Source organism: Amblyomma maculatum, chromosome 2, assembly GCF_055883805.1.
Source record: "Amblyomma maculatum isolate TAMU_Amacu chromosome 2, ASM5588380v1, whole genome shotgun sequence".
In the NCBI taxonomy this organism is placed as follows: domain Eukaryota; kingdom Metazoa; phylum Arthropoda; class Arachnida; order Ixodida; family Ixodidae; genus Amblyomma; species Amblyomma maculatum.
The window spans coordinates 41776185-41791738 of NC_139345.1; the positions used below are offsets into that span (position 1 = coordinate 41776185).

General features: G+C 44.6%; 1 protein-coding gene across 2 annotated transcripts in view; it reads right to left on the reverse strand.

The window, feature by feature from the left end:
* Window positions 1–453: 453 nt before the first annotated feature.
* The window catches only part of LOC146198505 (semaphorin-2A-like), a 68965-nt gene continuing 53864 nt past the window's right edge, over window positions 454–15554 (reverse strand). For both annotated transcript variants that reach the window (XM_084594004.1, XM_084594002.1), the window contains 2 exons: window positions 8298–8407; window positions 454–2807 (listed from right to left, as the gene is read on the reverse strand). In XM_084594004.1, coding sequence (XP_084450130.1) covers window positions 2745–2807; window positions 8298–8407 — 173 coding nt within the window. In that variant the 3' untranslated portion in view covers window positions 454–2744. The remainder of the gene's footprint in view (window positions 2808–8297; window positions 8408–15554) is intronic.

A 15554-nucleotide genomic window follows, 5' to 3' on the forward strand; every position in this document is an offset into this window, starting at 1 on the left:
GAATGTCCCCGATAAAATTTTCTTACCTTCTTGCGTTTTTCTCATTGTTGAGCCAGCTAAAGAGCAACTTCTGCACCACAAACACACACTGTTTCATCTATTGTGCAGATATGCAAGACATGACACTTCTGAGTACAAGGTGAAGATGAGAAGGCTGTTTGCAAGCCTAACTTCTCCCTTTATGCACTACGTTCAGTACCACGACACAGGTGCAGAAGCTAAAATATGACCGAAAACCAGTCAGCTCAATTAGCTGCCTCGTAAATATGTTCAGGAACAGTTGAGAAGAGTAAAGGGCATATGTAGCCAAATAGTCACAGACTCTGACAAAAATTCAGAAAATGCTTAAATTCACCTCAAACCACCTCTTGACGCCACGGTGCATAACAAGCCAAGATCGACACTGCACCCTGAAATAAACAAAGCCACAGCTGAACAAGATGACATGTAAAAAGGGAATATTTATTCAAGCTGCTTTACAGCTGCTCACCAGATTACAGATCTCAGAACGCTTGCTGCCAAAAGGCAATGGGATGTCAATAGGACCTACATCAAACCACCAGGGGATCATGATGACAAAAGCGAATGTCCACGCTCAAGTCAGTGTACAAAGCAAAGAAAAATGCTGTTCTTGCACAGCTCCCTAGTCACAACTCCTTTCTGCATCATCAAGCTGTGTGTACACCACAAATGACACACGTCACAGAGTTCCTACGACAACATCACAACACTATGAACACAGTCTATGCAATGTTGCTATACATACAAATCGAAAAGCACAACCTACTACTTACAGGGATAAAAAGACTGGAGGCAATCTTAAAAGTTCACAGAGAATTGTGTGGTGTGTAAATAAATAGACTCTATATGACATGCACTCGAAGCATAAGGCATCAGCAGCTATCGCCGACACCACAAATGCGGGAAATGGCACCTGTGCCTGCTAGGCTTGGCCACACAGACATATAGGGAGGAACAAAGCTTTTTCAGAAGCTCCTTTATGCTGGCAATGGTGCATTTGTTAGTCAGTGACAATTACTTTCAACAATACTACAGTCACCATAAATTAAAACAAAAATCAAGAATACTCTCTCAGCCTGCCTTACACTCCGCCTTATAAAGATGCGAAAGTATTGCTCACACTTTTGTTGTATTTTGCGCTTTCTCGTAAATAAAGCCCAGTTTCAAGCAACTAGCCCATACCTTTACGTGTCACTCTCACCATGATTACTATCAGTTTTTATAGAAATGAAAAATGTCAGGCCAGCAAAAAAATGCAGCGCTACATTAAAGTGAAACATGGCACACTAAACTAAATGAAATTGGAGGAGGTAATGGGACGGTGCATCGAGTGTGAATGGCACAATGCCTCTCTACACCGTTTTAAAATTCAAAATACACAACAGTAAAACAAAGGGAAGCTGCTCTTTAAAAACAGCTCTTTGGACAGAGAACATTTCACCAAAGCTTGCTCAGAAACTTCAGTCAACAGAAAAAGGAGAAATCTTAAGTCAGTAGCCAGTAAAGCCCAACATTAGCTTTGCAAAGCTCTGCCACGTGCCAGTCAAGTCATTAGTGAATGACACATAGTTGTGCGACTTTTTGCACAGGCACCTACTATGGCAGCAGAAAAGGTGAGGTGTAGCATGTTGGCACATAAATGTGCAAAAATGCTCTCAATACGAGCTCAGCATGTTTCTGAAGTTTCGCACGTTGCGTGCCTATGCATTCAGAATCATGTACCATTTACTTCAGACACATTTTGTGTGTATTCCATTGCTACTGCAAGCCAAATGCACAGTTAATACTACGGAACAACATCTGGTTCACATTTACCAAGGCATTAACTAGTTCAAATGGTGTCTGTGTTGCAATTTAAGTAGGCACCACATTAAAATTTACAGGATCACCGGAAATATCCTGTAGTGCTCATCCATGCGCACAGACCCGTCAAGAACTAAATGCAAATAAAAATGAGATTGCTCAATGCAGCAGCCACTTGTCCAGTCAAAAACATGCATCAAAAATGATGCACACGTACCACATGTATATAAAGATGAGTACACCATGCTCTTGAGCCTACCGACAAGCAGCGAGTTTGCTTTAAGAGAAAAAGTTGATCTACATCATGTTGTTCCCTCCTGAAAGTCACAAATGTTCACTGACGACAGCACAAACAAAACAAGTACACAGTAAAAATCTATATTTACACAGCTGCTGCATATGAAGCATATATGTCAGGACCACTGGTATGCAAGACAAAGTAAAAGATCCTACTCGTCATGCTGAAAACAATGCACATAAAAAAACATACACAAATGCTCCTATGGCCAATATTTTGGATAACCAAGTTCCAGCACCAAACGAATGGACACTGAGAACAGATGTTGCCTACAAAAGATGACCACAATACTGGTTAGCCCCATAGTATGCTATGCTCGTGCCTAGGATGTGGCATTTACTTTTTCAAAGGCCTGAAATTCAATCTTCTACATGTCGTACAGCACTTCGAGTCTGAAGCTCTAGTTTGCAGTCACTGTTACGTCACCCTTGAGTTTTCAAGAATGGGGCCTGAATGGAACAAAAATAGAAAAAAGTTCACGGGGTCGCATGTTAAAACAGGGCGGCATGAGTGCCGGAGAGTCAAAACGGACTGCAGAAGAAGTCCTTCAGCAAGGAACTTATTGATCTGTTGACCTTTCTCGCATGTTCCACTCCCGCAATGGTAGTCGGAAAGCTCGGATTTAGGCAGCTGGAGCCCTCCCTTGGTAGGTGACATCATTGGGGTGGCCTCCACCTTGACACTTCTGCACACAAAAAGAAATTATTTGTTGCTGCAACTCTCTCCTACACATGCTTGAAGGTCCTTGTTGATACTGTTAAACCATTCCTTAGCAAGCCAAGCAATCCTTTAAATACTATAGACTTTCATTAAGATGAACTACGTTCACGTAAATTCTCAAGTAAGATGAACAATTTTAAAGAAGAAGATGGACCCCTTCGCTGGACGCTAATGAGAAAGAAGCAGTTGTGGAATTGCCATCGCGCAGATTGTGTTGGTCTTGATCGCCCCGCTTCCCCGCCGACCTCGACGCCGTCCTCAACGTCCTTCTTCTACACAATGTGAAATATTGAGACCACTGGTTGATTTTTTATAAGATTCAATGTAAAAAAATATTAAAAATCCGCTTGATACAAACTGCTGTGCGTGTCTTTCGTTTGAGATGAACTTTCGCAGCAACTGCCAACCACCGCAACCGTGCGTAATGGCACTCAAGGGATAGTCACAAGGCACTGTCAGGGAAAGCAAAAAATATGTAACGTGCTTCAAGAAAGTGTAGCCTCCCCCCCCCATCCCGCCTCCTGCAAAAGCGACGCCCATGCACTTTGATTCTATGCTGGAGATGGAGTGAGATAACCGAGGAACACTCAGCTAGACTGCTGGCTATCTCTGATGTGCTCGGAACAGAATAGGAAGCAAAAATTAAGACGAAAGAGAATAGCAGTTGCTGTAGGAAAGATGACACTGTGAAAGAAGAAAACTAGAGCAATGCCATTTTCAAGTAGGATAACACATACCTCGTTTCATGCTCTCAGTCTTCAGCGCACTTCATACATAATGCAATAAATGCTCTACAGTGAGAGCTCGTTAACTCAAACCTCGATAATTCAAATTTTCGGATAATTCGAACTACTCTACTTAGTCCGGCCAAACTCCACAGAGAGTCGGTTCTGTTATGGATAATTCGGACAATGCTGTGTCTGCCCAGCCTGGCACCCAGCCCATGGACAAGAAAATGCCTCTGTAATAGGGAGGCCCAGTTACGAGGCTGCGCGCGCTCAATACGGGGACAGAAGATGAAACCAGGTAAAACCATCAAAGGGTAGGTAAAGCCTAAATGGCGCCATGACCGGCACCGGACAGTAGGCGTAGGTGACTGCGGCGGTGGCTGCCTAATTCTCTCTTCCACGCAACCCCCAAAACTTGCAACTAAATACTCGTTAATTCAACCCCCGTTAATTCGGAATTATGGACAAGTATTTTTGTCAGCCCAGTCCCAGCCAATGCCCATAAAAGGCTACGGCGTCAAATGGGCGCTACAGGTCTCCAAATAAAAACCAAATGATTACGTGGGAAAAACGTTTTTTTTGCGACTGTTGTCCATCCTTCCACCCGTCAGTCATCAACACATAATCGTTTGCTTCCAAGCGCATTTGCACTATCACGCGTTCCGATGAGTGTGGCAGTAGACGGCGCCCACCTCAAACGAGGCATGATAAAGTGCACGCTTTGAAAATGAGGCTTGCACAACAGGACGAGCTCTGGCACTCTACCAAGTTGCCACCTACTGTTTTCACGCAACATGCATTTAGCGCATACCTGTCAAGCTCAATCATTTATTTAGGGACTCTTCTAAAATGAACAATTTGTCCAGTCTCTTCAACTTCATATTAAAGGGCAACTCCGGTGGTTTTTTTCATCATTTTGTGTTTTTGGTTGAATGTCCCGACTCCAACACATAAAACTGTTTTTCGAAATTCCAATTAGAAGTATTTTTAAAAAGGAAAAACAGCAAATTGAAACCGAAACTGCTTTCGCAGCCAGAGCCGACGTCCCAGTTGACGAAATGGTGACGTCACACTCAGTATTAGAAAAACACTCGTACGTGCGTTAGATGGTGAAAATAAAGTATGAAAGTCATGACGCACTGCATAAAATGTCTGAGGTAGTCCAATATAAGCCTCACAATTTTATAATCATGTGGGAAGTGGACAGTAACCCGGTATACTGTTTGTGACGTCAGAAACTCAGTGTTGCCTGCAGAAATACTCTCAACTTAAGCCATGAAACCGGCATATTTTAAAGTTGTGTTGCGCGTGAACGGATTATCGTACAGCGCCCAAATTTTGTAGAATGCGTCAGGACGGAGAGGAGAACCTACAGTAAAATTTTTACTAGAGTATTTGAATGCCAAGAAACCTCCGGAGTTGTCTTTTACTATATCTGCATAATACAAAATAACGGGAAACTAAACAGTGCCCAATGCACTAAAACAATTTATAAAATCATAAAGCTGAGCAATTAATCCACCAGAAAAACATATATGGCAGCAATAAAGGCCAAGGCACACTAGCGGCAGTGATAATTCATGAACTTACAGGATGACCATGCTGGCCAAGCTCGAATGTAATGTTGTGATACTGATCATCCGCGAACGCTATGACTGCTCTTCATAGGGCATCTCATTTTCGTCTTGACGGTGCCCCTTCCTGGCTCGAATTAGGAGCTCACCTCGTTATGTGAGTGTTGGGTCAGAGGATCAAACCAAGAATTCACACATATCTATGACAGCTGGTGTGACAGCAAGAATGCTTCCATTGATTTGCGTTCACAGGTTATGCAGAACACTCGTCTGGCATTTGCGGCGTCATCAGTGTGCAGGCAGTGTGGTTGCGACCCATCATATAGTAAAACCTCGTTGATATGTTTTTTAAAGCATGCAGGAAAACAAACGTTATCCGGGTAAACATATGATCTAAACTGCCCAATTATGAAAAATATTAACTGCTGAATATGAACAAAGGCATTTAGAATTGAGATTTTCACTGCATAAAAGTGCAGGCTAGCCTTTATAGAGATCCAGTATGCACAGCTCCTGTTTTAGCTCTCAAAGAAATTAGTTCCGTATTTGCATTGTCCTAAGCACGAAAAAGATTTAATAATAAATCCAGTTTGTAGATGGCAATTCCAAGCCGGGATCATTTCCTTGGTTGTTTCCCGATGCTTCGGCTCCTTATACCAGTGACATGTGGAGAAGCCATCACAATGGCTTACAGTCCCAGCATTTTTGCCCATGCTGCATCCCCCAGACCCGGTCCGCTCATATGCAAGCAAACAGTTGTAGTTATCAAATGGTTCACCCCTGTGCCCCAAAGGCACCGCAAAGAAGCCACTGCATTTCTCCTCATGAAGTCACGTTTCCACGGAGACAGGCGCCTCGTATGTTGGCTTGTTGGCTTTCTTTGATGCTTCGCCTTCTCGCACCTAGGCACTGCAGGAAAGCAACTGGGGCAGGTAAGCGCTGCTGATCCGTTTTTCATGTCACGAGCGCTCATTAGTGTCCAGTTGATCACAAAACGTATTATACGGCCACAATTTGTCGAAATTTTGAATGTACTACCAGGAAATGTGTTATCCGCGAGCGTATTAACCGGGAGAAAAATTGTGCAACTCTATGAGAAATGTTTTGCTGACCACGATTTTGAGCGTATGAAACAGGAAATCGTATGAACCAAAAACTAATCAACAAGGCTCTATTGTAGAGCATGTGACATTATAACATCACCCCACACTCCCCATTATGTTTTTGGCCCTGCAGTTCAAACCTTGTTCTGCTGCTGCTGCAGCCAAAACTTCAAACCTGTCGTGACTCTTCGCCACGCTGCTTACGGCAGTCGCAACTACCATGTCTATACAGTCAAACCTCAATATAGCGAACACGCATATAACGAATTATTGAATATATCGAACTCTTCCGAAATATTTTTGTCAAACAAATGTATTTTTAACTTCCCATAACGAAAGCGGTTCGGCATAAAACGGATATTACGAACTTCGCGACGCCAAGCACTACCTCACTTTAATAGCAGGAAGCCGGCTTCGTTGCGCTACATATGTGTTGTGCGGCGCAGCAAACGTTCAGGACTACCTCGCAGGCGCTGATCACCTGAACGATTTCTCATGGCCTGCGAGATCACCTCCGCGCACACAAACAGGCGCGCGAAGGTGATCTCGCAGGCCATGAGACATCGTTCGCATCTCACAATCGCTGACAGCGCCGCTTCAGCAGCGGCGGCAGCGGCGCGATCGAATGTTGCTTTTGCCTTTTTGGTTTTTGCGTCTTTCGCGTTTTTTGGTTTTAGTGTTAGCAGCGGCGTCGCGGCGTGGGCCATGACCGTCGTAGTCGTAGCGTTCGGCAGAGGCTGCGTCGGTTGTCGTGTCGAGTATGGTGCGCGGGTGTGCGTAGTGCTTTGATAGCGATGAACGTGAAAAAAAGAGCAGCACTGACATTAAAGACCAAGCTCAGGATAAAATCAGGGCCTTCAAGGCAGTTTACAAGAGGAGACTGATTGACACTCTTCTCGTGAAGCTTCTTATGAAGGAGGACTTGAAGATTGATTTGCTGGGAGCATTAAAGCGGCATGGGACAGCGTGAAAGGCAAAACGATTGCCAACTGCTTTCGGCACGCAGGTTTTGTTCCAGCAGGGGCGCGTGCATCAAATGACGATGGGGACGATCCTGACAAAGCAGAAGCAGAGCTCCGCGAGCTCGATGAGCCTGTCACGATTTTTTATGTTTTGTTGGTGACATGTCCGCAACAATGACTGTAGAGGACTTTGTAGGCGGCCACGACATCGCGGCGACCACGGCTGTACTGACGGACACCGAAATCGCTGTGGAAGTTTCTGAACATCCCGCAGACGAGGCTCACATTCCGACTTCACAAGAAGCGCTTGCTGCATTGGATTTACTGCGCCACCACTGCAGTGCTATTGAGAGCAGTGGGTTTACCCTTGTTGAGTGTTTGCAAACTGTGGAACAGGGCGTGATACGGAACGCGATCAACACAAAAAAGCAGGCCGCAATAATGCAGTTCTTTGCGCGTAAATAAATGGACGGGACCAAAGTAGGCACCCTCCGAGTTGCTGTGCCTTCTCTGATTGAATTTTGCTGATCTTGCATGTATTTTCTACGAAATTTTATATTACGAATTATGGATAGAGCAAACTATTTTCCGATTTTTTAACTGTTCGTTATAATGAGGTTTTACTGTATTATCTAAAATGACATAGGAGAATGTTTACAACATCCAAAGTTCTGCAAGACGTATGAAATGCGCTTCAGCCAAGGAATTTTCACTTTTTATCAAAGCAAACCTTGTATCAGGTAATACTGTGTTAGCCAGATTTTATAGCATTCTGTTATTGTTCCTCCAATACACTGGTTAGCAATGTGGCCCTTACGAAGCTTATCTTACTATGCAATACACAGAGCACGCAAGCATGGTTCGACGTTATTAGTGGGCCAACAATTCCCAAGCACTTCATGAAGGTGCTTATGAATTCTGCCGCACTGCAAGTTTCAATTTTGCTAGTACTAACCATAAGCTTTCTTTTAGTTCAGAAAGGTTCAAATAATAATGTTTGACCATATGATTAATCCATAACTCAACAGTCATCAATTGAACAATTCAGTACACTTTGAGAACACTTGGCAACAACTGAAAAAACTTACGGCATGCTTGGTCTGCCAAGTCTTCATGGCTAGCTTGTATTTCTCGAACTCGTGACACCAGTTCGAGTAGATTTTGCGATAGTCTGTCTCTGTTGGGGATCCACACGTCTCTGAAATAGCAACATAACATCTGGAATGTTTGCAGTCCCTAGAAAGTACCATGAATAAAAAGAATGAAAAATAAAGATGCCCTAAACAGTGCCGCTAAGTGTAACGGGCTCACCCAAAGTGACACACCAGTGACATACCTCAGAGACACACTGAATTTTAGGCACCCAATTTTTTCTGCTGCAAGGCCAAGGTTCTTGACAATTTTGTCAAAAATGGTGCAGAAAATTTTTATTTAGTAACGATTGTATGCATTCATTTTTATGTATTGTAATGCTAGAAATCATTATCAGCAAGCATAATGATGACAGCCCATCGACAAAAGTGGTGTGCCTAAATCCAGTACAAATTACTCACCAGACAGTAAACAGACATTTTCGGTAAAAGTATGGGAATATGAAACATTTCATCTTGACACGAACGTAAATAACAACTGGTTGAAAATCAAATTGAATAATTTTCATAATTCTGAATATCAGTAAAGGGAACTAAAAATAAAGAAGAATGCTTTTCCTCAAAACACAGCTATGAGAAGAAAACAGTCCATTCCAGATGCATCAAACTCGGTGGGAAACACAGAATAGTTCTACATGTTGATAATTCGATACATAAAACATGGCAACACATGAGCTTATCTTCCAGACGTGTGAATGCGATGCACCCACACTAGTAGCATGCTTCCTGCACCAACATGCTGCCAACCAGAATACCAGCAGCACATCACCCACTGGGTGTAGCACTCTGCATCAAAGCCACAGTAGACAGTGCTTCAGAAGAAGACATAAGTGGCCCAATTTGGTTACCAGTGCACAATAAATGCAATACAGTGAAATCTCATTTATACGATCCACCTTTCGGCCTATAGTACTATGTTTTTTTACGCCCCCGCCCAATGCCCTGTAGAGGTGATGGGTTTTTTATGGTTAGGTTCCATGTGGTTTATAACCACTGCTCTCTCGCGCTCCTAGAACCTTGCAGTATAACAGAGCCTTTAGCACGTTCCTCAGTTTCACGCTGCAGTTGTCGCTGTCTGCAGTGCAGGCCTTGGCAGCATACCAAGACGCTATGTGCCGATAACATCCTACAGTCAAAACTCGATTTAACGAAACCCGATTTAACGAAAATCTCGATTTAACGAAGGTATCCTAATTCCCCCTCAGACGCCCATAGGGTTCAATGCTTTGACTAACCCGAAATAATGAAACCGATTCCGTGATCTGTCCCGATTTAACGAACCTTTTTTCGAGAAATAAAGGTGAAAAAGTGTTAATTTTTGGTCTATTTTGTAGACAGCACCCCAAAATTTATTGATTGCGAGTCAGCGGTAACAGCGCGGAGCATCTTCATCCCGTCGCTTTTTTCAAACTGCGCGGTGCAAAACGAGTTTTAATTTTGAGTCGAGCTCACGAGATGGCGCCAGCAGTAAAAAAGTTTCGTGCCACATTTCATAGATGGCGCTGTTGCAGTTCGCGTGTTTTTGTGTGTGTGTGTTTGTGTGTTGTGCTCTGTGTTCGCTCTTGTGCAGATTTCCCCGTGCCTTTGAACGCACGTCTTTGTCAAGCTCAGCTTGTTAGGCCTCCATCAGTCTAGCCTTGCTATCGTGAACGCGGACGTGCTGTGTGCGAGCAAGCGCGCCGCTAACCCTCCTGACTAGCAGATGGAGCCCTACCAGACGGAAGACGCGCTGGACGCACTTCAGACCTACGAGAAATCGGTGCGGCCGTTGCTCACAAAGCGCATGCAGGCAAAGATCACCGACTTCTTTGGCAGAAAATAAATTTGTAGTCCCCTCGGGCCTTTCTCGTCGAGTAAGAATTTTTGTTGTTTCTTTTCATACGCGCTAGCGGCGCCGGTCGTGGTGTTGGCGCTACCCACTCGAAAGTAGCGCGGGGGGTCATGACGATGACCATACGGACCCCCAAAGATTGCGCTAGTTGTATGATTACCAACTTTGGCGCCAATTTGTCATTAGCTGTGTGGCTTGCCGTCCTGTCGGCGGTATTTAGGGAAGATTGTTGCGCCGCTAGCCGAACCGTCCTTTGGGTCGGTGCTACCGGCGTGAGTTCGTCACGCGCGAGTGCGACGAAAAGTGAAAATGGTACGTGCTAACCGATACGACCGCGATAAGCTGGTACGGTTTATGCGGATGCAAAATGCATTATGTTCAATGGGTGCTCAGTCGGGGACTTGACTTTACTACTTTTAAAACGAAAGTACTGTTTACGTGGGTACATTTTAACGAGGTTTTACTGTAATCGAATGTACTGAATTATGTGCCCAAGAAATGCCTCAATCAATTTAACGAAGTTCTCGATTTAACGAAATAATTCACGGCTCCCCTCAACTTCGTTAACTGTATTGCATTTATGTTTCGACTCATCTTTTGACAAGGGCTCCTAGGAGGGGCAGCGTTCTCAGCGTAGTTGGCAGAGTGAAAAGTTTCAGTCATTCTGTCATGGGTGCGTGCAAAGCTCAGCAATGAAACTGAGACTCCATACTACGAATTTCGGGGCAAAAAAAAAAAAGCTTGCTTCTGAACTCTGAGAAAGAAAACAGTCCGGCCTAAAATAACAGATTACTATAATATGCTGTAGTAAAATTAAATTCTGTGTCATATGTACTTCATTTACAACCTTTTAGAGCCTGCTTTGGATGATACAATTTTCTGATAATATGTTTTTATTTTCAATGCCCGTGAGAATTGTATCAATGAGATTCTACTGCAATACCCAAATTAAAATGATGATAGTTGACCATTCTTTCACCTTTAGCAGTGAACAGGCCGAGCAAGTCATACCACAAGGCTTTGGTCGGATGCGCTAGCTACACATGGCATGCTAGCAGTGTTACAGTGAAAATAAGCACACAAAACTAAAGGTCCCCTTGCACCACATCCCATATTCACATTGTCACATGGTTCCGCAGCGCTAGTGCTGTTAGCAGTGCCCTATAATATGCAGCCAATGTGTCTGCACGCACAAAAAGTAACCATGAGAGTACCATTAGGAGAAAAGCATAGTGGGCAGTTCGACAACTAAATATTCCTTTGAACAGGACTTCAAAGAATGCTAGCAGCTTAGAATTCTGCATGGGATTTCGAAGGCAATGTTCTCCCATCAGGATGCATGATGCCCCACATATTCAAAACATAAATTAATAAATCTTATACAGTCGAACCCGGATAATTCGAATTTTGGTTACATCGAACTCACGGCATATCCCCTTAAAAATCTAATGTAAAAGTACAGGAAAGCTGCGTCGTATATCGAACTCCAATTTCACTGGTCGTTCAATATTGGGCGCGAGGACATACCATGGCACCACCTTTTGGCAGAGCTGCATGATGCAACAAGTGGGATAACAAGCGTTGAACTGCTGCTGTGTGATGCTTTCCTAGGCAGTTTAGTTGTGCGTTAATGCTTAATTTATTTATTTATTTCATATACACTTCGATCTAGGTCTGGTGAAGCCTATCTGAGGTATTAGGACCGCTCTATTTGGCAAGAAAGCACTTCACCTAGTCTGTGAGCTGTCGAAGCGTAACCGGCGAGTTTTAACACTGCTACGATGTCACACACCTGCAGTGTTGTCTCTGTTGTTAAAGAAAGTGAACATGTGGCAGATCCATTCAGAAATAAGTGGATATAAATCACGGCACTCATTTTGAGAAAATTACGCACTGCATAGGTACATCGCTACTTTGCTTGGTAATCATATTTCTCTGACAGGGGAAGGGCGCTCTCAGGTGGTGACAGATACAGAGCGCTTCGCACAGTGCCTGCAGAAGCGGCGCCATTTGGCTGATCCTTGAATAGTGAAATTTTACAGCGGGGATGACGTGAAGAAATCTTTTAAAACAACTGCATGGTCCTTCTTGCACCTTGACCACGATCATTGCCATTCGAGCTTTGGGTGCGTGTTTGCTTTTCAGTGGTTTTGTTGACCCTTACGTGAGCAGATCACGGTACGCATGGCTATTTGTTTTCTCACTCATTTGAAATTACTGCTGAAGTTGCCTAAATTGAGTCACAACACGTACCACTGCGCATGGCAGCAGAAATGTTTAGTTCTGGGCATAAATGCCTTCACCGACAAAAAATGTGACACTACCCCACTTTTGTACTAACATTCCTTGCTCTGTATAGCTACTGCTCGGTGAAGAAGCCAGTATATTTTCTATCCCACCAGCAATCAGACTTCGTTACCTTCACAAGTGATAAGTGCAAGAGCATGAACTTTAAAGGGCCACTGTCCACCCTTCGGTCGAAAATATTTTCTTCCCCCATGACTGCGAGGCTTCGCCCCAGAACGCAAGGCCGAAAAAAATGTTTTTGAAAAGAGTAACTAATAGCTACTGCAATCACCCGATTCTGTCGTGTTTCTCTCCTCCCATTCCCTCGCAAATGTTTTTCATTCTCCTGCCTAGTCGTCTAGCCTCCGCAAGAAAAATTCCCCTTCCTCCTCCGCATTTGGTGGGAGGTGGGGCGTGGTACTCTGCGTGCGCGAAAACTAAACTGGCGAGGGAGCGCGCATTGCTGCATTCATTGCATTCAGTCGGGAGCGGCACACACAATTAATCGTGCACGCCCGTCCTTCACCCATCAGTCAGCGAGACAGATCAGTGGATGTTGTCGCTACTCCGACATCAGCCTAGCGGCTCGTAGAGAATGGGGAAACTGGTTTCCCGACGGGGAAGATGAGAGAGCCGTACAATTCCATATAAATGAAATCTTGCTCGATGAAACATATGTTGCAAGCAAAAGAATGACCACTCACTTCTTTACATTTTGGCAACTGGTTGAACAAGCTTCGTTCCCCCAATTTTTCAGGCAGAAATGGAAGCATGCGCCGGGTTCCGTTGCTTATACAGAGCAGTAACAGATTATGTCACTAACTTAAATAAACTAAAGCAACCACAGCAACGATGCAAGATGAAAGTGTGTGATGCTGGCACACGTCAAAAAGCAAAACAGCAAAGAAAACCGCTACATTTAGCTTACGAAATGTACTAATTCAATCCAGCGCATGTTAGGTCGACACTAGCGCCACCCACTCCAGTGGTAGAGCTCGCGCCCAATATTGAACTCCACACCACACACTGGAAGGTGTGCCTTCCCCAAAGACGATCGCATCACCCTCGGCCGTTTGCCGCATGTCCCGTTTACAAGCCACGCGCGGAAGGAATGAGAGAAAACAATTTGGCAACAGCTGGTCTAGAGCAACGCCGCGCCCTTTCCCCAAAGGCACACGCATCTGCAGTGACTGCTTGCCCCGCGCCAGCTCATGATGTTTGCAAGCCATGTGTGTGAAAAAACGAGAGGGAACCAGTTTGGCAACGGCCAGTATGGAGCAGATACAGCCAATGCAGCCGTGGTGTTTGGAAGAGGGGAAACTATGCGGTAGAACGAAGTGCAAGGATGTGCCCATTCTTCCGTCGAGTGTCTCCTCTTCCTCTCTATTTTTCGGTCTTCGTTCGCAGCAGCACACACTACGCATTTGCCGACAAGCCAGCAGCTCATCCCATGGCAGACCAAATGTCGGACACTTTCTCCAGTGTGTGTTGTCAACAACACTCCGTGCGCGCCTTGTGTCGTCGCACTGAACATGCGGCGTAGCGTAAGCTATGGTGAATGCGAACATTAGGAAACAACAAATAATTTTTTTTTTTTTTTTTTGCAAGTCTACTATCCTTGTCGTCATGCTGAACGTGCGCACATTAAGAAGCGGCAAATATTTTTTTCTTTTGCGAGAGTCGTCAATCTTTGTCGCCACCGCAGTGTAAGCTATGGCGCTGCGGACGTTAAGCAGCGGCGTTTTTTTTTTGGGGGGGGGGGGGGGGGGGGGGGGGGGGAGTCGTCCGTTCTTGCACCTATGAATCAATGAAAGCACGCGGCCAGCTGCGATCCTGACACCGCCTTTTAGTATAGCATTGTTCGCTTCAAACGGCATTTACAGCTATCATGCTTCCCAATGATTTTGTTGTAGTGGACTCCGCCCACTTTAAGCACGTGATAAATCGAACCAGGCTTGTGCAATCAAGCCATCCCGGGCACTCTGCAAAGTCTGCACCTCACCACCGCAGGAGCTAACCGCTGCACAGCATCTTGACGTGCTGCCAATAACTGAGCTGTGGATGCGACAGCCAAAAAGAAGAGACGCACCATCGACTAACATTGTTTTTTTTCCAATTCTCAGTGACAAAAGTGGAGGGTGGGTTCATTATGCGAGTGGGTTGATTACACCATAAATACGGTATCGTTTTTCCTTTCGCAAGCGGCATCTCTGGCAGATTTATGTATATCGAAGTTTCTTCATTGAATTATCAATATACATCCAGGCTAATTCCCTTTGCTGTATATCGAATTATCGATATGCAGCAAAGGGAATTAGCCCAGAGCCTCCTGAATGCAAGGCGCACACTTGACCACAAAGCCACTGCTTTCGCACGCCATGATGCACCTGCTGTCGATGCCTTAATCACACAAACTAGTGGTGGTAACAAACATGCACTGCTCGTCCCATGCCTAATTTTCTACACCCCAGGTCACCTCTTCACATTGTAGAAAAGGAGAGATAGAAAGCATACAGCATTTACAGTAGCCGAACGATTGTTTGGACTCCAATAATTAAGATCTGCGCAATATTTCGGAGTTCATTGAGGAACCGTCACGCGCCCTATGGGAATGTGTACATTTTCATGACCAATATTTATGACCTTGTGGCATCCAAAAGATAGATTTTTCAAACTAAAATGGGCGTCTGCAATACTTATTTTTCGACGACTCATTTTTTCGGCATGATATAGACGCGAGTGGGCATCAATGCGGATTTGACGGACTAGTTTGGCTCTTTGTTCATCGTTGCCATTTGAAGCAGTGGCAATAACAGAACACTCTTTGTTGTCATTGTAGTGGCATACAAAGCGTGCACATTCGGACTGAAAACGGAATGTGAGCACCGTTCGCCACTGCTTTTGTACTGCTGCCTGTGAGGAAAAACAAAGGGGGGGGACAACCATGGAAACTGAATGTTACTGCTTGCTTTGTGAGGCGTGCACATTCGTTCGCAGCGTGAGCATGACCTGCAGCTGTGTATTTGAAGTGAAGTGGCATGGACATGGTGAAAGCATGACTGGCCAAGATAGTCTAA